The 25087-nt window shown below is 42.4% G+C and overlaps 1 protein-coding gene and 1 pseudogene across 1 annotated transcript in view; one reads left to right on the top strand and one right to left on the bottom strand.

The window, feature by feature from the left end:
* The window catches only part of LOC138590918 (protein NLRC3-like), a 316106-nt pseudogene that overhangs the window by 43324 nt on the left and 247695 nt on the right, over positions 1 to 25087 (bottom strand).
* The window catches only part of LOC138590760 (NACHT, LRR and PYD domains-containing protein 12-like), a 117461-nt gene that overhangs the window by 10318 nt on the left and 82056 nt on the right, over positions 1 to 25087 (top strand). Inside the window, exons 6-7 of the mRNA XM_069661118.1 lie at positions 2858 to 3031; positions 17967 to 18140. Coding sequence (XP_069517219.1) covers positions 2858 to 3031; positions 17967 to 18140 — 348 coding nt within the window. The remainder of the gene's footprint in view (positions 1 to 2857; positions 3032 to 17966; positions 18141 to 25087) is intronic.

Below are 25087 nucleotides of genomic sequence, written 5' to 3' on the forward strand. Positions count from 1 at the left end.
CACAGTCTGGCTCTCAGTTAGTTTGAAGTTCGACAATAACGAAGGCACAAGAGCTTTAAGCTTTATTTTCTGCTAGTTTTACAGCGGTTATGCTCTAAACAAAAAGCTTACACGTCTACACCTCTGTACAACCCCGCAGCAAGATACAGGATTTTGTTTTAACAAGCCATCGTCGTGCTGCTGCCAGGTGTGTGCATCTGTCTACTCCGCCCTCAGCACACCTGCAGCTCCGTCCAGCAGTGAGACACACGCGTGGGACTGTTCTCATTCACAGAACGGCAGATGAAGAGGTTTTGTGAAGTCCCTTTCACGTCTTATAAAGATGTAAAAGTTACGATGTTACGGTGTTACAGACAGACAGAGAGCAGAGCAGAGGGAGAGCCATGTCACCGTGATGTTACGTGTTGATTGAGTCCCGACCTGCGGACTGTTGGCTGAGCTCCAGACCTCTGCCCCGCGATAGACAGTCCATAGATCGTCCAAAATGCCCCAAACAGAGCAGAATAATAAGAATAGAAACACAGACGAAGGGCAGATCCTCTGCAGATACAGACACCAGCTCACACTTCTCCTGGATTATGATGTTGATTAAGAGGGAATATTTAATATGGAAAATCCTGCTCATGAAGCCTTTTATTACTATTATTAACAGTATCAGTCTGTCAGATGAGCTGGTCTGTTTAGTGACTTTTATCTGTGTGAAGGTGGGAAAAACAAGAAACTCACTTTTGTTCCTACTTTGTGTTTTTGTGTTATACTCACTTCTATTTAATTTGATATTTTATTGTAGTGCGATTTAAGTTGCTACAGAAACACTATTTTATTAGAATTTTGTATGACATGCAAATGTGACAATAACTTTTCAGATTTGGAATTTTAATATTTTAATTTCAGATACATTTTGAACATATGTGAGTATATCGGCTGATATATCGATTTCGGAATTTTTGTACTCCCTAATATCGGAATCGGCATCGGCCCCAAAAATCCAATCTCGGTTGGGCTCTAGTGATAACGTGAGATAAAACTTTGTTCCATCATGAAGCCTGATGCTCCTCTACAGCTCTGTGTTTATCAGGGAAATATATGAACTACACAGCAGACTGGAGTCTCTGTTAAAAGTGACAGACAGAAAGATCTGCGTGATTAAACGTGTGTGTCCTGCCCGCGCTGCGTTATTGTAAACTATGATGAACTGATTGAGCCAGGTACAGAGCATGAGAAACACACAGAGTGAGGCTAGAGCGAGGGGAGGTTGCCCAGTGCCACTAGTTAATCGATCGCGGATGGCGTCGTTCTCTCGGATTAAAATAAAAATAAAAAAGCTAAAATTGGTCGCCAAATATACTTGGGCGTCTGTTAATACACCTGCGCGGCCCGTCCAAGTAAAGTCTATGTGTGTGAAACCCTGTGGATGATGGACTGCCAGAAAAGGCAAAACCGCCTTGAGTGTTGTCTATTTATTAGTAGGGAGAGCTTTTTAAAATCTTCTGTCTTCGTAGCTTCTGTACACTCACTGTCAAAATAAAATGAACTCAAACAGAAGGGTTTATTAGGTTTTTTGGAGGAAAAATCATCATTTAAATTAACCGATTAATCTGTAAAAAAGTCGATCGATTAATCGATAGAAAAATAGTCATTAGTGGCGGCCCTACTTATATCTACAACGTGCTGTAGATAAAGGAGAAGTATTATTAGTGTTATTCAGATTGAGTGTCTCATGTTTGCTGCAGCCACTGTGGCCACAGGTGAAAACTATGGGATCATGTTGAGCGCTGTAACATAGTGATTTGGTAGCACAAGCAGAGAATCGTCATCAAATCTTCAAACTGATTCAGAAATGTTCGTTCCACAACAATATCTATGAACAGTTTGCTAACATGAACTAACATTAGCTTCTGTGAACTGCTGCTCATACGACACAGACTGTCACAGTAACACCCCTGAGTGTGTTGAACCGAGCAGTGGTGCATTTAGTTGCTTATGAATTCCACATTTGAAAGAGGGAGGTTGTGTTACATGGCTGTGTTTTGAAGTGTTTCCTGATATTCTGTTGCTCACAGAAAGAAGCTGACAGGTGTTTCTCTCTCTTGTTGCTGTAGAGAAGAGTAGTAGCAGGAAATGCACAGCTTCCACCAATATTTAAGGTGTGATGAATATCTCAGAACATTATGGTGAAATTCAGACTTTTTAAGAGATCGTGTACACACCAATGTTATTGATCTTAATACTGATACAGTGACAACATCTTTCTGATGACGTCATGGTAACGATAATGAAACCTTACCGGTTTGTTAACTATGTTTGTTTGCTGAATAAGTTCTTCAGATGCTCACAACAGAATGTAGACGACAAAACTTCATGCACTCAGCTGTCATACACATCAAAATGTTTGATTATAATATGATTTAAATATGTACACGTCTAATACTGTTAAAAGGTTCCTTTTGTTTCGATCCCACTTGACAGCAGTCACTGAATTTTCCCACTCATGCATGTGAACCTGAAAGCAGCAAGTAGCCAGCAAAGACAGATCGTCTTTCTCGACTGTAATTGTTAACTAAGTTGTAAAAAAGGTTTCTAATCAAGACGTCCTCATGCTAACTCTTTGGAGACAGACATTTTCTCCTCCTTTATCTGCACATTAAAGCAAATCAAAGATGCAAAGTGTGCAGGTACGAGAGGGAGTGAGGAGAATTATTGTTTCATGTCAAACACAGAAAGATAAGATGAGCTGAACCCTGAGGTGAACAGCAAACTTAGATTGTTATTTAGTCTGATGTGTCAGACTGTCATGAAGTAAACACAAAGTGTCTCTTTCATTGTAACATATCATGTAATTTATGTGTCATAACAGACTTTCTGACTGTGGACTGTCAGAGACTCACTGTGAAGTTGTGGCCTCAGCTCTGAAGTCCAACCCCTCCCATCTGAGAGAGCTGGAACTGAACAGAAACGAACTGCTGGATTCAGGAGTGAAGCTGCTGTCTGCTGGACTGGAGAGTCCAAACTGTAGACTGGAGACTCTGAGGTCAGTTTACTGACTGTAGCATGTAGTTTTTCTTATGTGTTCAATTCAACTCCTTGACTGAGGTTCAAAGTTTTGGGTGGTTAATCTTCAGGATTGACCTGATCACAGATCTGAAGAAGTGATTTTAAAATGTTCTGTCTTTCCAAATGGCTGAACAACAAGTGAAGAAAAGAAAAGAGATATTCACTGTTTGAAAGTTTCCACACGACTGACATTGTGTCGATCAGACAGTGAAGATGATGTCAGCACTGACGAGGCTGTAATGTGTGTGAGGGATGTGAACGATGTCGTAGATCTGATGATAGCAGATGAAAACCGGCTGCAGAGAGTTTGAGCTTCTGTGTAAACAGACAGAGAGACAGGGTCGATAAAGAAAAGGGAGTCATGAATGCAGAGCTCAGTAAAGGTGAAGGAAGGAACTGTGATGATCTTCATGGTATCAGAAGCTGCCGCCCCACACAGCTGCTGTGGTGTGGTGTGCATCAAAGCAGAGCTAAGAGTAATAAACAGCAGCCTAACAGCGGCCAAAACAACACGACAGAGCAGGATTCAAAGTCTGTGTGAAGATTTAAAAAAGGACTCTGATGTAATTACTCCAAAAATATCAGTCATAGTGTTTGTGATTCACAACATGAACAGACTGTAAATATATGCAGATTTTATTATTCAAAGTTCAGTCAAACTTTAGAAGCTCAATAAAGATTAAATTACACATCAAAGTCATTTGAACATGTCAAAAGGTGCAGCATCCTTCAAAAGAACAAGTGTTACACCTGGTTAAAGCCACATGAAGTGATGATTCTGAATGACAGCGTTAAGTTTGAGTTATCTGAGCTTCTATATTATTTCCTGTTATTCTTTCTAACAGATCAAAGTGTTGCTTTGTTTTCATGTCAGCATTGAGGAACTATTTGAAGAAACAGACCTTTAGATTTCAGCAAAAACAAATCAATAGTCTGCACCAGAAACATGTTTGTCTTAATGGAGAGGTTCATATTTCTTCAGGTCAATCTAAAGACAACACTCACATTCCCATATGCACATATATTTATAGAGTTATTTTCTGTCTGTCATCATTCCCTCTGTCCATACTGTCTGTGAAGAAATCCTCTTCTAACCTGACTCCAATGTTACGAGATGGAGGACAAACATTCACACTCTTTCACTTCACAAAAATGACTTTTACAGTTTAGCTGAAACTAATAAGAGGCTTCAGCAGACTGAGCTACACATATCAAGTGTTTGGTGTTTGACTGTCTCCTTGTTGAGCTGCAGTGGAGGAATAGTGACTCAAAGAGTGAATTTGGTTGTAAATAGTTTGAACCTTTGGTGGACACAGACTTGATTTGGCTGACTCAGACTGCTGAAGCTTCATATTAGTTTCACATGAACTTATGGAGTTTATCCTGCTGTGTAGTTTTGTTAGGAAGGGACCACTTCACACTCACTGGGGACAGTAGGAATCATTGCTGCCACTAATGAGTCTTTAATGTGCAGAAAGCATGTGGCTGTTATTTTAAGACTTCAACAAATGTGGACATCTCCTTTTATTCCATAGACCTACTAAGCCCCCAAATACAGTAAGAAGAAGGTCATTTCATAAATGAATGAATGAACAGTGTTTAGTCCAACATGTCTGATGTGTTCATGATTCTCTAATTACAGACGTGACTGAGATCAGCAGCATGTTATTAACCTGTGCTGACATGAAAAGGTGTATGAATGTTCTGTTGACATTTGGATGATGACTGCAGAAGGCTGACGTCATGATGATCCACAGAACACAATGGAAAAGTCACTCCACTCATTTGAAGGAAAATCTGTAATTTTGTCTTCATTATTTATTCATTTATTCAGATTGATTCTCTGCAGTTTGTCAGAGATGAGCTGGGCTTCTCTGGCCTCAGCTCTGAAGTCCAACCCCTCCCATCTGAGAGAGCTGGAGCTGAGCCACAACAATCTGCAGGATTCAGGAGTGAAGCTGCTGTGTGGTTTTCTGGAGAGTCCACACTGTAGACTGGAGACTCTGAGGTCAGAAACTGTTTTACTTCTGTGCTGAGATTAATATGATGTGAAAGTTGTGTTGACACTAAACTGCAGACATGAGGCTGATATTATACTGATCCACACTGAGTATCTTAATGCTGAAGTCTATTTTCTTCTTCACTGCTTTAGTCCATTGACTGTAGCAGAGCAATGTTGAGTTCCACATTTAAAACCTTCATAGAACAAGAAAAATCCTACACTGTATAATTCACTGTGAACCTCTGAAACACCTGATTTCATCTTTTATTCCACATCATGTTTTCTTGTTTATATAATTTTTTATTTGTATAGATCCAAATCATATCAAAGGTTATCTCATAGGGGTGGGCAAAAAAGTCAATTCATGTAAAAATCACGATTCCTATCTTCTAAGATTCCAAATCGATTCATAACTTCCAAAAATTGAACTTTTTCCGTCTCACCGTGCGGACTTCGTGACTTCCTTAGAATACAAGGTACAAGACTTAACATATGCACTTGCCCGGTTGCCCCATGGTATGTTCATAACGCCCCAGGGCCAGTAGATAAAGCATTTAACTGGCCCGGTGTGCCAGTAGGATCCACAAGCCCAATCCTGCGGTAATTTCAATCCGATGTCAGCATCACTGCAGGCACTCCGGCTACTGCTGTCAACAACACTTTACACGCTACTCACTGAACTCGCAACAACTGTCATTCTAGAAGACGCTAATTGACGTTAGCAAGCCACCGCGGACTCTTGAAATGTTTTTAAACCTTCTAAGAAGGGCAACAGTTGGAAAAAAAAAACAGGGCGCACTGGACAATGAATAAAAAAAAAGGAATAACACCGCTGTAGTTATCATCACTGTGGTTATTCAGCTGCTGTGTACTTTAACAGACACTAGTTTTCATCAAGCACTCTCGTTGTTGCATTAGCGTCATATCTGCTAAACCCTTAACTTTATACTCGCTTAGCCGTTAGCTTAGCAGCTAGCTTAATCAATTGAAATGCCTTCTCCTTCTCCCTCCTGCTCTCCTGATCTGCCCTGTTCGGTGTGTCAGATGTTTAGCTCTACCTCGACCTCCTTTACGGATAAGGGTACTTGTATGAAATGTAGTATTTTTGGAGCTATGGAGGCGAGGATCACGGAATTAGAGACGCGGCTCCGCACCTTGGAAAACCAAGCATCGCTAGCTGCTGTAATCAGCAGCAAGCCCCCAGGGCCAGTAGCCGGTGCGGGCCGACCTAGCGTAGCTTCTCTCCCGGCAACTCCCGAGCAGCCGGGATGCAGTGGCTGGGTTACTCTCAGAGGGAAGCATAGCCGCAAGACGGAGCACACGGTTCACCACCAACCACTTCACGTTTCGAACAAGTTTTCCCCACTCAGCGACACACCCGCTGAGAAACCAACTCTGGTTATTGGCAGCTCCATAGTCAGAAACGTGAAGTTAGCGAAGCCAGCGGCCATAGTGAAATGTATTCCTGGGGCCAGAGCGGGCGACATCGAGTCAAATTTAAAACTGCTGACAAAGGATAATCGTAAATTTGATAAGATTGTAATTCATGTCGGCGTTAATGACTCCCGGTTACGTCAATCGGAAGTCACTAAAATTAATGTTGAGTCGGTGTGTGCATTTGCAAAGACAATGTCGGACTCCGTAGTTTTCTCTGGACCCCTGCCCAATCTGACGAGTGATGACATGTATAGCCGCATGTCATCATTCAACCGCTGGCTGTCGAGGTGGTGCCCAGCAAACGATGTGGGCTTCATAGATAACTGGCAGACATTCTGGGGAAAGCCTGGTCTTATCGGAAGAGACGGCATTCATCCCACTTTGGATGGTGCAGCTCTTTTGTCTCGTAATATGGCTAAGTTTGTTAGTCGTAAAACCTGACAAACCAGAGTTGAGACCAGGAGGCAGAGCTGTAGTCCTACACACTCCTCTGAGCTTCCCTGTGAGCAGTTTCCCAGCCACAATGTTAATGTTATAGAGACTGTGTCTGCCCCCCAACCCAGGCCTTTTATTACAGTTAATTCAAACTCAAATAAAAAAGGAGTAAATCAAAAAAATTTAATAAAAATTAAAACAACAACCAAAGTTATGCCAAAAAATATGAGAATTAAATGTGGTCTGTTAAATATCAGATCCCTGTCATCTAAAGCTCTATTAGTGAACGATCTGATATCAGATTATCATATTGATTTACTCTCTTTAACTGAGACTTGGCTGTGTCAGGAAGAATATGTCAGCTTAAATGAATCCACTCCTCCCAGTCATCTTAATACTCATATTCCTCGAGACACTGGTCGAGGTGGTGGAATGGCAGCTATTTTCAGTTCTAGTCTTCTAATCAACCCTAGACCAAAACTTAGTTTCAGCTCTTTTGAAAGCCTTGTTCTGAGTTTTTCACACCCAGCTTGGAAAACTTTACAGCCTGTTTTATTTGTGATAGTATACCGCCCTCCTGGCGCATACTCTGATTTTCTAACTGAATTCTCAGAGTTTTTATCAGATTTAGTCCTGAGTTCAGATCAAATAATTATTGTAGGGGACTTCAATATTCATGTAGATGTTGATAATGATAGTCTTAGCATGGCATTTATGTCCCTTTTGGACTCTATTAGTTTCACTCAAAATGTAAACCAGCCTACTCACCGCTTTAACCACACCCTCGACCTTGTTCTAGCTTATGGCCTTGAAACCGAAAACTTAATTGTCTTCCCACAAAATCCTCTTTTATCAGATCACTATTTAGTAACATTCGATGTCCTATTAACCGACTACTCTCCAGTTAACAAAAATGTACTCACAAGATGTTTGTCTGATAGGACTGTAGCTAAATTTAAGGAAACAATTCCAGCTGCTTTTAATTCTTTACCACATCTGTTTACTACAGAAAGCTCTTATGCTAATGTTAGTCCCTCTCAGCTTGATCAGTTTGTTGATAGTACTGCAGGTTTGCTGAGAAGTACTCTAGACTCGATTGCCCCCTTAAAAAAGAAGATTATTAAACGACAGAGGCTAGCTCCATGGTATGACTCAGAAACTCGTAACTTGAAGCAAATGTCGCGTAAATTTGAAAGAATGTGGCGATCCACCAAAACAGAAGAGTCTCGTTTACTCTGGCAAAATAGTCTTAATAAATACAGGAAGGCCCTACGGCATGCTCGAGGTGTCTACTACTCCTCCCTCATAGAAGAACATAAAAACAATCCCAGGTACCTTTTCAGCACTGTAGCCAGGCTGACAGAGAGTCACAGCTCCACTGAGCCAAGTATTCCTATAGGCCTCAGCAGTGATGATTTCATGAGCTTCTTTAATGACAAAATCCTAAAGATTAGAGACAAAATTTGTAACCTCCGGCCGTTAACTGGTGCAGATGTATCTTTGGAAACTGCTCAAAAACCTGATGTTTACCTTGACTGTTTTTCTCCAATTGACCTTCCTGAGCTAAATTCTCTGATATCTTCGTCTAAACCATCAACCTGTCTTTTAGACCCGATTCCAACCAAGCTGCTTAAGGAAGTCTTTCCCTCAATTAGCATTTCTTTACTAGATATGATCAATATGTCTTTATCGACGGGCTATGTACCCCAGTCTTTTAAACTAGCTGTAATTAAGCCACTTCTTAAAAAGCCTACCCTAGATTCAGGCACCTTAGCTAACTATAGACCTATATCTAACCTTCCTTTTATCTCAAAGAACCTTGAGAAAGCAGTCGCTAATCAATTATGTGACTTTCTTCATAACAACAGTTTATTTGAGGACTTTCAGTCAGGATTTAGAGTCCACCATAGCACTGAGACAGCCCTTGTGCGAGTTTCAAATGATCTACTTACTGCTTCAGACAGAGGACTTCTCTCTGTACTCGTCCTGTTAGATCTTAGTGCCGCTTTCGACACGATAGACCATCACATCCTGTTACAGAGATTAGAACATTTAATTGGCATTACAGGATCTGCACTAAGTTGGTTTAAATCTTATCTATCAGATCGATCTCAGTTTGTTAATGTTCATGATGTGTCCTCTATGCAAACCAAAGTTAGTCATGGAGTTCCACAAGGTTCTGTGCTCGGACCGATTCTTTTTACCTTATATATGCTTCCTCTGGGTAATATCATGAGGAAACACTCCATTAATTTTCATTGTTATGCAGATGATACTCAATTATACTTATCTATGAAGCCAGATGAAACCAATCAGCTATCTAAACTAGAAGCATGCCTTAAGGACATAAAGATCTGGATGACTAGAAACTTTCTGCTACTTAATTCAGACAAAACTGAAGTTATTGTGCTCGGCCCAAAACACCTTAGAGATTCTTTCTCTAATGATATAGCTGCCCTAGATGGCATCAGTCTGGCATCCAGCACTACTGTTAGGAATCTGGGAGTTCTATTTGATCAGGATATGTCCTTCATCTCCCACATAAAACAAATATCAAGGACAGCCTTCTTTCATTTTCGCAACATAGCAAAAATCAGACACATCTTGTCTCAAAACGATGCAGAAAAACTAGTCCATGCATTCGTTACGTCCAGGTTGGATTATTGTAACTCGTTACTATCAGGCTGCCCTAATAAGTCACTAAAAACTCTGCAGCTGGTACAAAATGCTGCAGCACGTGTGCTGACAAGAACTAGGAAGAGAGAGCACATCTCTCCTGTATTAGCCTCTCTGCACTGGCTTCCTGTAAAATCTAGAATAGAATTTAAAATCCTTCTTCTTACTTACAAAGCTCTTAATGGTCAGGCACCATCATATCTTAAAGAGCTCATAGTGCCATATTACCCCTCTAGAACATTGCGCTCTCAGGATGCAGGCCTGCTTGTGGTACCTAAAGTCTCTAAGAGTAGTGTTGGAGGTAGAGCCTTCAATTACCAGGCCCCCCTCCTCTGGAACAATCTACCAGTCAAGGTCCGGGAGGCAGACACCCTCTCTTCTTTTAAGAGTAGACTTAAAACTTTCCTCTATGATAAAGCTTATAGTTAGGGCTGGCTCAGGCTTGGACTAGCCCAGAGTTATGCTGCTATAGGTTTAGACTGCCGGGGGGATCTGACACACCAAGCTTCTCTCTCTCTCTCTCTCTCTCTGACTCTCTGACTCTCTCTCTCTCTCTCTCTCTGTCATATTAATGCTGCTCATTAACTCTGTATCTTCTGGTCCCATTAACATTACTAACCACATATCTTCCCGGGAGTTCTTCTGCTCCCTTGTCTTGAAGGTTCCTGGGGATCGTTGCTGCAGACCACCTGCTGCTGTGGACCTGCTCGACTGCAACAACTACTAACATCAGCCTTCCCCATAGTATCATTATTGTTGCTGCTAATGCTAATAGTAGACCTGTTGACTTCAACTGTTACAATTACGATTACCTCAGCCTTTATCATTACTCTGCTTCTCTCGCTAATTTATTTATTTATTTATTTATTTAGCCAATCTTCACCCTAGTCTACCACTATTATTGGCATTGCAACCATAAGTATGTGTCTGTTGTTGTTCATGTTGTTGTGGCAACAAGAACATATGTTGTTGTTGCTCTCTTTGCCTGTCTCTATCCTGCATCTCCTTCTATCCCATTTTCGGCCCATCCAGTCGAGGCAGATGGCAGTTCAACATGAGTCTGGTTCTGCTCGAGGTTTCTGCCTGTTAAAAGGAAGTTTTTCTGCCAATGTGCCGAATTGCTAAGTGCTACTCATGGTGGATTCATGTTGGGCCTCTCTTTAAATAACTTAACAAAGAGTCGGTCTAGACCTGCTCTTTCTGTAAAGTGTCTCGAGATAACCCTGGTTATGATTTGGCGCTATACAAATAAAATTTGATTGATTGATTGATTGATTGATTGATTGATCAACCCAGGTTACATGCACGAGGTGGTGGGGTTGCTGTCATCCACAAAGATACCCTCAAGTGCAGCAGTTTTTCTACAGGCCCCTTTTCATCTTTTGAATCCTTGGCTTTTGTGATAGATGGCAGCTCATCAGTCTTCTGTTAGTTACTGTACAGACCCCCCAAACCAAACATTGACTTTATCAGTGAATTCTCTGATCTTCTTTCCAACATTGCCCCTAAATATGACAATATTCTTATTCTCTGAGATTTTAACATCCATATTTGCTGTCTCTCTGAAGCCATGACTCGTGATTTTATAAACCTGCTTGAATCCTTTGGTCTGCACAAGTCTGTGAATAGCCCAACCCCTGTTAAAGGTCATACACTAGATTTAGTTCTCTCCTCCTCCGGTCTCTCTATCTTAAACCCTGAAATAGAAGATTTTCATGTATCTGACCACAGAGCAATCATTTTTGACAAATCAAACTCAAATTGCCACACGTTTCTCCTGTCCGCCCTGCTCTTCTCCGCTCCCGCACTATAAATTCAACCACTGCCACTAGATTCACAGCAGCCTACAAAGAGGCGTCTCACATTAGAGGTGTTGAGGCTGCACCATCTCATGCGGACACAGAGCAAATCGTTGCTCTATTCAACAGTTCTTTCTTAGCCACCCTTGACTCTGTTGCACCGCTGAGAAATAAAAAACTCAAGCCTCTGGCCTGACCATGGCTAAATGACACTACAAGAGAAATAAGAAGAGCATGCAGAAGAACAGAGCGAAGGTGGAAGCGGGATAAACTGCAGATATCATTTCAAATCCTGAAAGATCTCTTGGATAAATACCAGCTGGCCGTCAAAAATGCAAAAGCTCAATATCATAATCCCATAGTACTTTTTTGTGTGTTAAACTCCATCACCTCTTCCACTCAGTCCTCCTCCCTTGAAGATTCTGTCTCTAAATGTGAAGATTAAACCTTTTTCGAGACAAAGTCACTGACATCAGAGCTAGTATCATTCCTCCTGTAAATAGTATATCCATCTCTTCTGACAACACTGCAGTTCTAAGTTCTTTTAACCCCTATCACCTTAACAGAGCTCCATCATATTATCTCTTCTATGAAGACATCCACCTGCTCTCTTGACATTATCCCAACTAAACTCTTCAAAGAAGTAACTGGAACCATTAGTCCCAGTGTTCTTACAATTATCAGCAGCTCCCTGGAGACCAGTCATGTTCCACAGTCTTTCAAACATGCAGTTGTCCAGCCACTCTTAAAAAAACAAAGTCTAGATCCCTCAGTCCTCAGTAATTACAGACCCATATCTACCATTTCTCTCCAAAATCCTTAATAAAGTTATTTTTAACGAACTGTCATCTCACCTGGCTCAAAACTGCATTTTTGAAAAGTTCCAATCTGGTTTCAGAGCTCTACACAGTACTGAGTCTGCACCTCTGAAAATCACAAACGACCTCCATGTAGTTGCTGACTCAGGGAACTGCTCCATCCTCCTGCTCTTAGATCTTACTTCAGCTTTCCACACAGTAGACCATTCTATTCTCATTCACAGATTACACAAGTGGGCAGGAGTTATGTTATATTATTTAGAGAGAGACCCAACATGAGACCACCATGTATTTGAATGAAACACAAGATACTTGTGCCCTAATGATAAAGATAAGCGCTCAGTAAAGAAGCCCCTCCCCTTGTGCCCTCATCCCAATACTTATAATTAACCTACCACATGACCCTTAGTGGTCACTGCCACCCAAGCAGCTTTGCCACCCTCAACAGACCCAGGCTCTGTCCTGCAAGCTCCAGGTATTGACAACACCGATACTACAATAATGTTTTTGAATGAAACACATGAAGCGAGTTTCACGCGAGAGACGAAACAGGCTGCCCTTGGGGTTCGGGGGTTTTACCTTAAATGTTAATTTTAATCTCCAACTTTAAAGACTAAATTTGACTTTGCTTCTGTCAGATAATTAATAACAACGTATTACTTTAAATCTTAATAACAATCTCGGCTAGGTTTTCTATCCCCTTGTCCGGTTACCACCGTGGGTCTCCTTCCCACGTGCGTGCGTGCGTGCGTGTGCGTGTGTGTGTGTGTGCGCGTGTGTGTGTGTGTGGTAAGATCATCAGTCGTGTAACAGTAGTGAGAATGCACTGGAGCTTACCTTTGGCTGCGCCACAAAGATCTTTGAAGAAAAACTCTTATAAGTACACAGCACCAACAGAAACCAAGAAACAGAAACTTGACTTACACGTTTAAAGGGTCTTATTCAAGCCAAATGCGTTACAACCAATTTAGTAGCGAAAAAGAAGAAATGAACGGAAAAAGAAGAAATGAACGGAAAAACAAAAACAAAGAAAAGTCTGGCGTGAGTCTGTCCAAGATTAAAAAGCTCCTCTTCAAAAACTCCCTGGCAGCTCGATGTCTCTGCTTTCATACTGGGCTGCGCTAAATAGGGGAAGTCTCTAGGGCTGTACCCGAATCAGGATTCTTTGAGTCGAATTGGATCTGGCCGTTCAATATGAAGATTTCCACTATTCGTTGATTTTTTCTTTTTCATACAGCAGTGTTTCGGAGGGGTACTCTGATTAAATATATTTGAGCCTTCGACCCTGTGAATATACAGGGAGCCTCATTCACCTTCATTAGACTTTAAAAAACATCATATAAAAAAACTGTGATACAGACTCGCAGCGCTGAGAGGGGAGAGAACGGAGGAAGGGAGGGAGGGAGCAGGTGAATGCAGACTTAAGTGATGACTTGATATAAAACTTTGTTCGATCATGAAGCCTGATGCTCCTCTACAGCTCTGTGAGAAATATATGAACTACACAGCAGACTGGAGTCTCTGTTAACAGTGACAGACAGACTGAAAGATCTGCGCGATTAACACAGATCCACGTTATGAAGCGTCGGTCTCCTTGTCAATTCCATTATGCATCGTAGTAAGACTTTAAAACACATCATGCATAGCCTAATACAAAACACTGTGATGCAGACGCACAGCACAGAGAGGGGGAGAGCTGCTGCGCAAGAGCACAGAGGAAGGGAGGGAGAGAGAGAGGGAGCGGGTGAGTTCAGACTGAAGTGATGACGTGAAATAAAACTTTGTTTGATCATGAAGCCTGATGCTCCTCTATAGCTCCGCGTTAATCAGTGAAATAAATTAAATATATGTGTGGAAATATGGACAGGTTGCGACGTTATTGAGCCAGGTACAGAGCACGAGAAACACACACAGATCTGTGTTATATCTGCTCCTCTCCTAACATCGGTCTCCTCCCTGCGCGGCATGATACCTCTGATAAACTACGCATGGATCACCTCCAGCTCATCTCATTAACAGCATTCATCACTGCGCTGCATGATTACACTATTGCCACCGTCTCTCCCTCTCTTCGGTTCGGGATTGTCCCGTATTAAAAACTTAGATGCAGTCTCCTTACTGAATAAATACAGACACGATCTGTCTCTCGATGCCCAACCCTAGTCGCCATGTATTCCGACCTTGCGACTGACTCGTCTTACAACCTGACAAAATATGCCTCAAGGTGTCTGTCTCTGAACACAGTGGGCACAATGGGTCCCCCTCTACCCAACATTTTAGGTTCTGGGGTGATGGCAACACATCGTAAGTAGCCCCTTTCAGGAACTTGATACGACTATCCTCCATACTTCACAGGTCCCTCCAGCTGAGCTTCCTCTTCTCTACATTTTCCCAGTTCATCTACTGTCCCTGCTTAGCCTGAGCCACAGCCTTAGTACACCTTATTACTTCTTCTTGTCGACGTACCTGCTCCACCACCAGCTTCCACCTTTCTCTGAGACTTGCTTTGTTCCACATTGGTTTACTCGAGCTAAGCCCCAAGCCCCCCGGCCTTGCTGTTCGTTGTCTACAATCTATGTACAGTGAGGGAAATAATTATTTGATCCCTTGGCGATTTTGTAAGTTTGCCCACTGACAAAGAAATGAACAGTCTCTAATTTTAATGGTAGGTTTATTTTAACAGTGAGAGAGAGAATATCAAAAAACCATCCAGAAAATCACATAATATAAAAGTTATAAATTGATTTGCATTTGATTGAGTGAAATAAGTATTTGATCCCCTACCAACCAGCAAGAATTCTGGCTCCCACAGACCGGTTATGTGCTCCTGAGGCACACAGACTTGTCCTCTCGCTTTAAGAAAGCACTCCTAATCTCAACTCGTTACCTGTATAAAAGACACCTGTTCACAGAAACAATCAATTAATCAGATTCCAACCTCTCCACCATGGGCAAGACCAAAGAGCTGTCTAAGGACGTCAGGGACAAGATTGTAGACCTGCACAAGGCTGGAATGGGCTACAAGACCATCAGCAAACAGCGTGGTGAGAAGGAGACAACTGTTGGTAGAAAATGGAAGAAACACAAAATAACCATCAATCTCCCTCGGTCTGGGGCTCCATGCAAGATCTCGCCTCGTGGGGTATCGATGATCATGAGAAAGGTCAGGGATCAGCCCAGAACTACACGGGAGGAGCTAGTTAATGATCTCAAGGCAGCTGGGACCACAGTCACCAAGAAGACCATTGGTAACACACTTGGCCGTAATGGACAGATATCCAGCAGCGCCCGCAAGGTCCCCCTGCTCAAGAAGGCACACGTACAGGCCCGTCTGAAGTTTGCCAATGAACACCTGAATGATTCAGAGAAGGCTTGGGAGAACGTGATGTGGTCAGATGACACCAAAATCGAGCTCTCTGGCATCAGCTCGACTCGCCGTGTTTGGAGGAAGAGAAATTCTGACTATGACCCCAAGAACACCATCCCCACCGGCCTAGCCAGTCTCCAGACCTTAACCCCATAGAAAATCTGTGGAGGGAGCTGAAGCTTCGAGTTGCCAAGCGACAGCCTCGAAACCTTGAGGATTTGGAGAGGTTCTGTAAAGAGGAGTGGACCAAAATCCCTCCTGAGATGTGCGCAAACCTGGTGACCAACTACAAGGAACGTCTGACCTCTGTGCTTGCCAACAAGGGTTTCTCCACCAAGTACTAAGTCAAGTTTAGCTAGAGGATCAAATACTTATTTCACTCAATCAAATGCAAATCAATTTATAACTTTTATATAATGTGATTTATTTTTTGATATTCTCTCTCTCACTGTTAAAATAAACCTACCATTAAAATAGAGACTGTTCATTTCTTTGTCAGTGGGCAAACTTACAAACTGGGATTATTTCCCTCACTGTATGCCTAAGAGCTGCCTTTGCTTCATGCACTGCTTGTCTTGAGCTCCATTTCCTCCCTTGAGCTTGCCTGGGAGCCCTGACTTCTCAAGCCTTCCTATCCCCTCTGCAACATCTTTCCTAAGTTGCTCTATCTGTTCACTGTCATTCAGGTCCCCATTACTCCACCTTCCAAAGCTCTTCACTGACTTTTCCCTAATGGATGGGATTTCTTCTTCATCCACTTAAAACTTCCTCTCTAATACCTTCCCTCTGGACACTGAGATGCCTCTTGATTTACTGGGCTTAATCTTCATCCTTGCACACTTGAGATTCTCATTTAACCTCTCTAGTGGGATAGAGGGAGATGCACACAGAGTAACAACAACAACAGAAATCAGTGATAGATACATTTATTAATTATTTCAATTTGTACTAGCAGAAAATAACAAATACAGCTCTGAAAAAAATGAAGAAACCACTCCACATTTTCCTCTAATCAGCATCTCTCTACACGTCACTGCCAGCCGGATCCAGATCCGCCATCGAACAAAGCTGAGCTGCTAGAATTTTTGCAGAGAGTGGCCTAATGTCACCCAGCAGCAGTTTGAGAGACTGGTGGAGAGCATGCCAAGATGCATGAAAGCTGTAATTAAAAACCAGGTTATTCCACCAGACATTGATTTGTGAACTCTTCCTGAGTTAAAACATTTGTATTCTGCTGTTTAAACAAGAACATGAACTTGTTTTCTTTGCATTATTTGTGATCTTAACTAGTCGTCATTCTCTCTGAATAAAAGTCCTGAATGAAAATATTTGATTTGGAAGTAGAAGAAATGTTGTTTACAATAAAATAAAAGTTTATTTTACTCAAACACAAACCAGAGAAAAACAGATTTTTGAAGTGGTCTGATCATTTTTTCTGGAGCTGCATATTCAGTATTTTCTTTTTCCAACATTTCGATTAAAATATTTGTTTCTTGTAACGACTGAAAAGTTTAAAGTGAAGATGCTTTGAGTTTATGGCTCCACTATTTCTAAAAGAAATACTGTCCATGTCTTTGTTCACATTCACCAAAATTCATTCGGACATATTTGGCATCTTGGAAACTTTAGTATTTTGAGTCGACTCTTCAGTTATTTTCTGCTGGTTTTTATTGCATTTTTTGTTTGTTGTGTTTGGCTGCACAACATGAGTTTGTATAGATGGAGCCACTGGTGCTTCTTGTGTTACGCTGCTGAAAAATGAGGAGAAATAATCACACAGTGATCGGGTGATGTTTCTCAGAGACGTCTGAAGTTCAATGAGGAAAGTGCTGTGATTTCTCCTGGTGAGGGATTAAAAGACCACTTTCAGCGTTACAGAAGACCTCTATTGCAGTTTAAACTCAGCAACAAAGAATGAATCAAATGTTTCTAAATATCACCTAATTAACATTACAACCATTTTAATAGTGTTTTAAATATGTGTTTTATTTGAATCAGTGGTCATAAATGTTTGATCTTTTTAACCTAATCACAGATTTTAACATCATCACAGACCAAGAAGCACTAAACTGTAACTTGTATCAGACTATGAGTGTGTTATATTTGAACTTGTCACACTTGCAGAGTTTAAGAGGTGAAGTCGCTGCGTCTTTATTGAAGTAGCAGCATGTTGTCATTAATATTAATGAGAGCTCTTTTTCACTTCGTGTATTTCACACATTTTAACCTGCATCCTGTTGTGTTCAGGTGTTTGGAGTTTCCACTTTCTGAACTTTGACCTTCTTAACCTTCTTCAGCTCTGAACACATTATTAAACATTGAAGGATTTCATGCAGGAACATTGTATTCTAACGTCACATCATTTATTCTTTATTCAGATTGAGTGACTGCAGTTTGTCAGAGATGAGCTGTGCTTCTCTGGCCTCAGCTCTGAAGTCCAACCCCTCCCATCTGAGAGAGCTGGAGCTGAGTGACAACAAGCTGCAGGATTCAGGAGTGAAGCTGCTGTGTGGTTTTCTGGAGAGTCCACACTGTAGACTGGAGACTCTGAGGTCAGAAACCATGTTTTACTTCTGTGCTGAGATTAATACGATGTGAAAGTTGTGTTGACACTAAACTGCAGACATGAGGCTGATATTATACTGATCCACACTGAGTATCTTAATGCTGAAGTCTATTTTCTTCTTCACTGCTTTAGTCCATTGACTGTAGCAGAGCAATGTTGAGTTACACATTTAAAACCTTCATAGAACAAGAAAAATCCTACACTGTATAATTCACTGTGAACCTCTGAAACACCTGATTTCATCTTTTATTCCACATCAGTTTTTTCATGTGTTTTTTTCCCAACATTTTCCTCCAAAGTCACATCATTTATTCTTTATTCAGATTGCGTGGCTGCAGGTTGTCAGAGATGAGCTGTGCTTCTCTGGCCTCAGCTCTGAAGTCCAACCCCTCCCATCTGAGAGAGCTGGAGCTGAGCTACAACAAGCTGCAGGATTCAGGAGTGAAGCTGCTGTGTGGTTTTCTGGAGAGTCCACACTGTAGACTGGAGACTCTGAGGTCAGTCCATGTTGGCTTCAGCAGTATTGTACTAAACACAGTTATTATCACAGCAAAGATCCAGTATTGTCTGACTTCTCAAGCCTTCCTATCCCCTCTGCAACATCTTTCCTAAGTTGCTCTATCTGTTCACTGTCATTCAGGTCCCCATTACTCCACCTTCCAAAGCTCTTCACTGACTTTTCCCTAATGGATGGGATTTCTTCTTCATCCACTTAAAACTCCCTCTCTATTACCTTCCCTCTGGACACTGAGATGCCTCTGGATTTACTGGGCTTAATCTTCATCCTTGCACACTTGAGATTCTCATTTAACCTCTCTAGTAGCCTTTTTGTACAGGGCCCTGTCGTGGTCACCAGTGTCATGTCATCCATGTAGTGTTAACGTTAATAAACGTTTATTCCGCTCAGAGACCTTTATTTCATGGTTCACACACACCGTTACCTTTTCCAGTCCCACCGCACCGCGAACTGCGCATGCGTCACCCCAGTACAGGGATCACCTCCAAAACATATTTACCGTAATGAACATGGTAGAACAGAGATACATGTTAACAATCTCCCTATACTTTAAACAAAAAAATAAAAGATCAATTCCAAGTCTTAAAGAAATTAAATGACTGTAAACAAAACAGTTCTTGAGTTAAGTCCCTGATGTAACTAAGTTTACAAAGTCTTCCTCACAGAGTCCATAGCCCTGCACTTAGTGCTTTCAAAAGCACCAGAAGAGATGCTCCCTTTTTTGTTAGACAGTCAGCAAGTTGGGCTTTTGAGTCCGACCAGAGCACCTTCTTGATTTTCTTGCTTTCTATGAGCTCTTTAATGCTGCTTATGTCCAATCGGAGTCTTTTCTCTGTGACCTGTTTTGTTGACTTGAGAGCATCGAACAAGGAGTGATTGTCCGTCACACAGACCAGCGGGGGGGCATTCAGTTCAGCATTTCCAGTAGTGAGCTCAGAAAAAAGAGTGACTAGAAAAATGGCATTGTCTATTCCGTCTGACATAGCAAGAGTTTCCCCTGCAAAGGTGCTCCGTACCACACGTCGAATCCTTTTTGATTTCCAACAGAGAGGGGAAAATTTCCCCCTATCTCCCATTAGAGCAATTAAAGCTCCTCCTTGTGTACCTCCATCTGGAAGGTTTCCCAGAGAGGCATCACTGAAAACAATCAAGTTTTGAGCATCATTGTTCCCCAAATGCTGAAACCTAAGAGCCACCTTTTCGGACTTGAGTTTACGGATTACTTTATTTACTTCATGAACAGACTGCACCGTAGCATTTTTTGTATTAGATGCAAGTGTGGCAAGTGGAGGGTGGAAAAAGGTGTGTGTACCAACAACGCCACCTGGGGAGTTGCGCCCCAGGAAATAGTTATAGTAATTTTAATATAATCATTTTTGTAAGGTCACGCAAGGTCCAAAATTACCATGGGGCAAGAGACTGTTGTAGAAAATATACAAAAATACTTTATTTTACAAATCAATAAAATTCACAAATTGACAGCTGTTTGCACGTCATGAAAACACTTGGGCCAAGGGAGGGGAATGGATGGATGAGTGGACGGAGCTGAGGCTTACCACGGCGGCCCAGAACCAAAATCAAGGGAGGAGGAGAAACTAAATCAAAACACCCGTGGCACTGCACACACACGCAACTGGGGATCGGTGAGAAAAACCCACCACCAGGGGTTGGGTCGCCGGGAAAATGAAAACGGCCTCAGTGATCAACAGCTGACACACACACATACACATACACGCACACGCGCGCGCATACACACACACACACACACACACACACACCCAAACAACAATTAAGTAATAAAAGAAACAGAAACCAAAATACCAGTACACATAATAAACTACAAACATACAAAATAAATCACGTTAACAACCTAATTAATAAATCAATAAAATTTAGTGGCAATTCCGAGTCCAGGCGCCAGCTCAGTGAAGAGCGCAATGGCCACGGGGAGTCAACCGGGCCACACAGCGCCGCACAAACCCAAGGGCTAAAACAGGGAGAGTCCAGAAGAGGCCACAACGGGTCAAAGAGAAGAGAGCAGAGCCAAAACAGCAGTGCCGTCCAGGAAGCTGCAGCAGTGGGTTAAACTACTTCGGCCTCACCGGCACAGCATCACAGAGGACGAGAGGAGGGATACTCCAGGCTGCAGCATAAAATCATTACAATCAGCCGGGAGCGGAGAAACAGATTATAAAAGAAAAGGCGGACAGCGCCAACTTACCACATGGAGGCACAATCACACCCAGAGGGGCTACCAGCGGGACAACCCGGCCCCACGCCACCACAGTCTGCATCAAGAGAAGACTGTCACCATTACGCATTTCAGCACATTGAATGGGAGAAAGAAGCAACTGTGCGCTTTACCTGTGCGCTGCGGGAGGAAACACGCACCGCAACAGCAGATGCGCCAACAGGCACGACAGCACCAAACCACAGCCACGCCACCCAAGCTCCACCACGGCAGGCCACAGCCACCACCAGGGACCAGCGGATCCGGAAAAGGAGAGAGAGAGGCGCGCCAGGTATGGACACTCTATATAGCGGCGCGGTGCCTCCCATCAATCAGTGCTCCCGATACACAACACAGCGCCCTGCTGCGAGAGGGGGTACACAGTGCTCCGGCCACACAAGACTACAAGCATCAAACATAACATCAGGTCTGGTCTGTTTGGCAACCCATAGCACCTGTCCTATTTTTGATTTTAGCTGTTCTTTCTCAGTTTCATTAAGGGGGACATCTCTCTGTGTGGCATGTGCTGCGTGCATGTGAAGAGGTTGTAAGTTCTCAATGTAGCTTTGCTGATGCACCTGTACTGCACCATCAATAGAAACAAAATCCATTCCCACATAGCAGAAATGTTCATGCTCCTCCCGGCCAACAAGGAACGTAGATCTCAGCTGGGGAATAACATTTGTTGAGAAGTTTTGTGAGCCTGCCCAAAGAAAATCATCTACATGGCATGCAAGTACTCCAGTTACCTTGCACTGCTCATCTAACCAATAGAATACTGCCGGATCCACCTGTGACACTCTACCACCTGTGCTCAGCATGATTTCTTTAACTTTGTGGTACCAATAAAGTGATGCATCAGCAAGACCATATACACATTTTTTTAGTTTCCATAGAACACCTTAATTTTTTGCCTCTGGAGGAGGGCGGATATAAATATCCCTGGATAGCTCCATTCCCTGCAAAAATGCAGATTTTATGTCCATGGAATGGACTTGCCACTGATTTTGACAGATAACTGCTAACAACAGCCTTAAAGATTCTGATGCACAGGTTGGTGAATCTTTCTGCAACTCATTAATATTAAGCTCTTCAAAACCTCTGGCTACGAGGCGAGCTTTAGGCACAATACCCTTGGCAGTTTCTTTTAGACTACAGACCCATCTGGTTGGAACACACTTTTGACCTGCATCTTCAACTTCCTCAAAAACATCAATATTATGCCAATTCTGCATTTCCTCATGTTTAGCTTTGTCAAAACAGATATCTTTGGTTATAAGTACATCAGCATCCCTATCTTCTGATTGAATGTTAAGGTTATCAACATTTGACATATCAACTGACTCCTTTTGTCCATTACTGCCATCAGGTTCAAGATATTGCAGGTTATACCAGTTTTTGTGCTTCCCTGTGGCTTTGCCAGCTCTGCCTAAAATTGTGGCTCTATGTAGAATACCATCATCTCTGTTTCTAAAAGTTACAGTCTGACCTGTCTTGAGCTGTTTTTTAATCTGTGTCATAGGGGGTTGCACTACTTGTGTAGGAATTTCAATGTCACTGGTGTTGTCATCAGTTTGTGTCACCATGGGTGTATGCACTTCACTGTCACTGTTGTTGCCCTGTTCATCATCTGTATTCTGTTCACTATGTGCTGCATTTTTTACAAGGCTTTTCTCACTTCCTGTCTCTCTGTTTACATCATCTTGTACAGTCTGATTTTCCTGTGCGTTTACCTTTGTAAGCCTAGAGTGGTGCACCCTTACAAGAATTCCACCATGTCTTACAAATACAACAGCTCCATCCTGACCAATAACTACCCCTGGTCCCTTCCATTCTGTACAGTCTGCTCTTTTGTAATATATTTTGTCTCCCATCTCATATTTGTCATCTGTAGGTCTGAGCTGCTTACGGAGTGCTCTTCTTATCCTCTCTGAGCACTCGGCTTCAGTGAATGCTTTTCTGGAAGCATGCAGGGCTGATATGTGTTCCCCTACCCTTGTACTTACAGTGGTACCCTCTAGAGCAGGTGGCTTATCAACTAGTACAGAAGGAAGGTTAGGATTCTGTCCGAAAACAAGTTGATGTGGACTGTAACCATGAACATTCAGCATACTGTTCTTAGCCATAAGGGCCCAGTCTAGAGCAGTGTCCCAGTCACATCCATTTTCTCGTTTCACCTTCTGGATGATCTCTGAGTGTGTGGTTGTGTCTTTCCAGTAGTCCGTTGCTCCAAGGGCTGTATCCTGCTGTTGTTTTTACCTCGATGTTGAAGTTTTCTGCCATGTCTCTCATCTCTCCATTGTTAAATTCTCCACCATTGTCACTGTATAGCCTCTGGGGTGGACCATGGACACTTATCCATGAGTGGATGACGGAGTTGACGATTTCAGAGGCCTTTTTTGTTTTCACAATGTTTCCTGCGCTGAAACGTGTGAAGTGGTCGATTATATGGAGATACCACACACCTGGTTCCAGTTCGTGCAGATCCACTGCTACTGTTTCATTGTACTCTGAAGCCAAAGGCAAACCCACAGCAGGTTTTGGCTTTGTCTTGCTGTGCCTCTGGCATATGTCACAGTTATGTACTATTTCTTGCACGATAGTAGTACATTCTTTGTCTTTATTTCCCGAGCTGTGAAGAAGTCTCTGTAGTCTGTCTGCAGATGCATGGCCAAACTGTTTATGTAGCTTCAGAAGAGCTTTCCGTTTTTCATCTGTGGACATGTTTTCTGTCACTGTAAGGACCTCATCTTCAGTTTGAACTTCTTTTGATTCTTTTTCTCTATTTTTCTCTTTATCTCTAATGTCTACACAGTAGTGTCCAGAACTGGTGAATTCAAGGAAAACAGGTTGCTTGAACATAACAGCTCTGTCGTTTTCCATGTCCAAAACAGTTCCTGCTTTTTTTAAGGATGTTTTACTCAGCAGCAGTGGGATTTCAGCTTGGACTACTTCAGTTTCAATGTAACATTTTGTCTGTCCTATTTTAGCAGGTAGTTTCACTTTTCTGTTGGAATATACAACATTTCCATCTCCAAAACGAAAAGGCCTACAGCTGGGGGTGTCTGTTTGCAACAAGAGGTTAACTTGTCCTTGGCTGAGGTCATTAACGTAGCATTCTAGCCATTTCTCACCACATACTGTACGAGTACAAGCAGTGTCGATAATAGCTGATCCTAAAGATTCAGTCAAGAAAATCTCTGAGTTACACATGGAGGCTTTTGTGAACAGTGTTATGTTACATTCTTCTACATTTTCAGTTAGTCTTACATGTTCACTCTTGTGAGGACAGTCCTTGGCCCAATGAAAGGTACTCTGACAAATGGCGCATTTGGACCTCTTACCGAATTTATCCAATGGATTGGTACCCGGTAATGGTTGCCTTTGTTGTCCACTCTGCAAGGTAATATTGCGTTTACCTTTTCCTTGCTGTCTTTGTTCTGTAAAGAAAGCTACGTCCTGGTTCACTTTTATTCCCTCGGACGAAGCTGACGTCTTTCCTCCGAAGATTCTCTTCAGTCCCGACTTCATAGATGGGAACGTTAACTCCGTGCACGCTGTCAATGCTAGTTGCCTGTTTTTTCCGTCCAAACATGCCGTGTCCAGCAGCTTAAAGGCTAACACAGCATCAGGAAGAGTCATGTTATACTTTTTCATTCGGTTGTAACGCTGTTCAAAGTCAATAATGTAGTCCGCCATGGAAACAGAGCTGTCTTTTGTCATTCCGTCAAAATGAGAAGAAGCTTCGTATGCGCGGTCTTTTTCCTCCTTCAGGAACACGCCATCCAACTTTGCTAGCAGCGTAGCCATACCGTTATCACTGTCCAAATCTTCTGCGGGTATTTCCATGGCTGTTTCCCTGGCTCTCCCCTCAAGCCCCAAAGCAAGTGCAAGGGCTTGTTTCTTTTTGTCGAGTTCGGTAACTCGCATCCAGATATTAACTTAATTCTTCCAGCTTTCATATGGCCTGGCTTCATCGAACTTCGGTGGAACTTTATAACTAGTAGCCATCCTCTGCTACCATTGTTAACGTTAATAAACACAACGTTTATTCCGCTCAGAGACCTTTATTTCACGGTTCACACACACCGTTACCTTTTCCAGTCCCACCGCACCGCGAACTGCGAATGCGTCACCCCAGTACAGGGATCACCTCCAAAACATATTTACCGTAATGAACATGGTA

Source organism: Semicossyphus pulcher, unplaced genomic scaffold (genome assembly GCF_022749685.1).
Source record: "Semicossyphus pulcher isolate SPU_LCO1_2020_fin unplaced genomic scaffold, fSemPul1.0.p SCAF_14, whole genome shotgun sequence".
In the NCBI taxonomy this organism is placed as follows: Eukaryota; Metazoa; Chordata; class Actinopteri; order Labriformes; family Labridae; genus Semicossyphus; species Semicossyphus pulcher.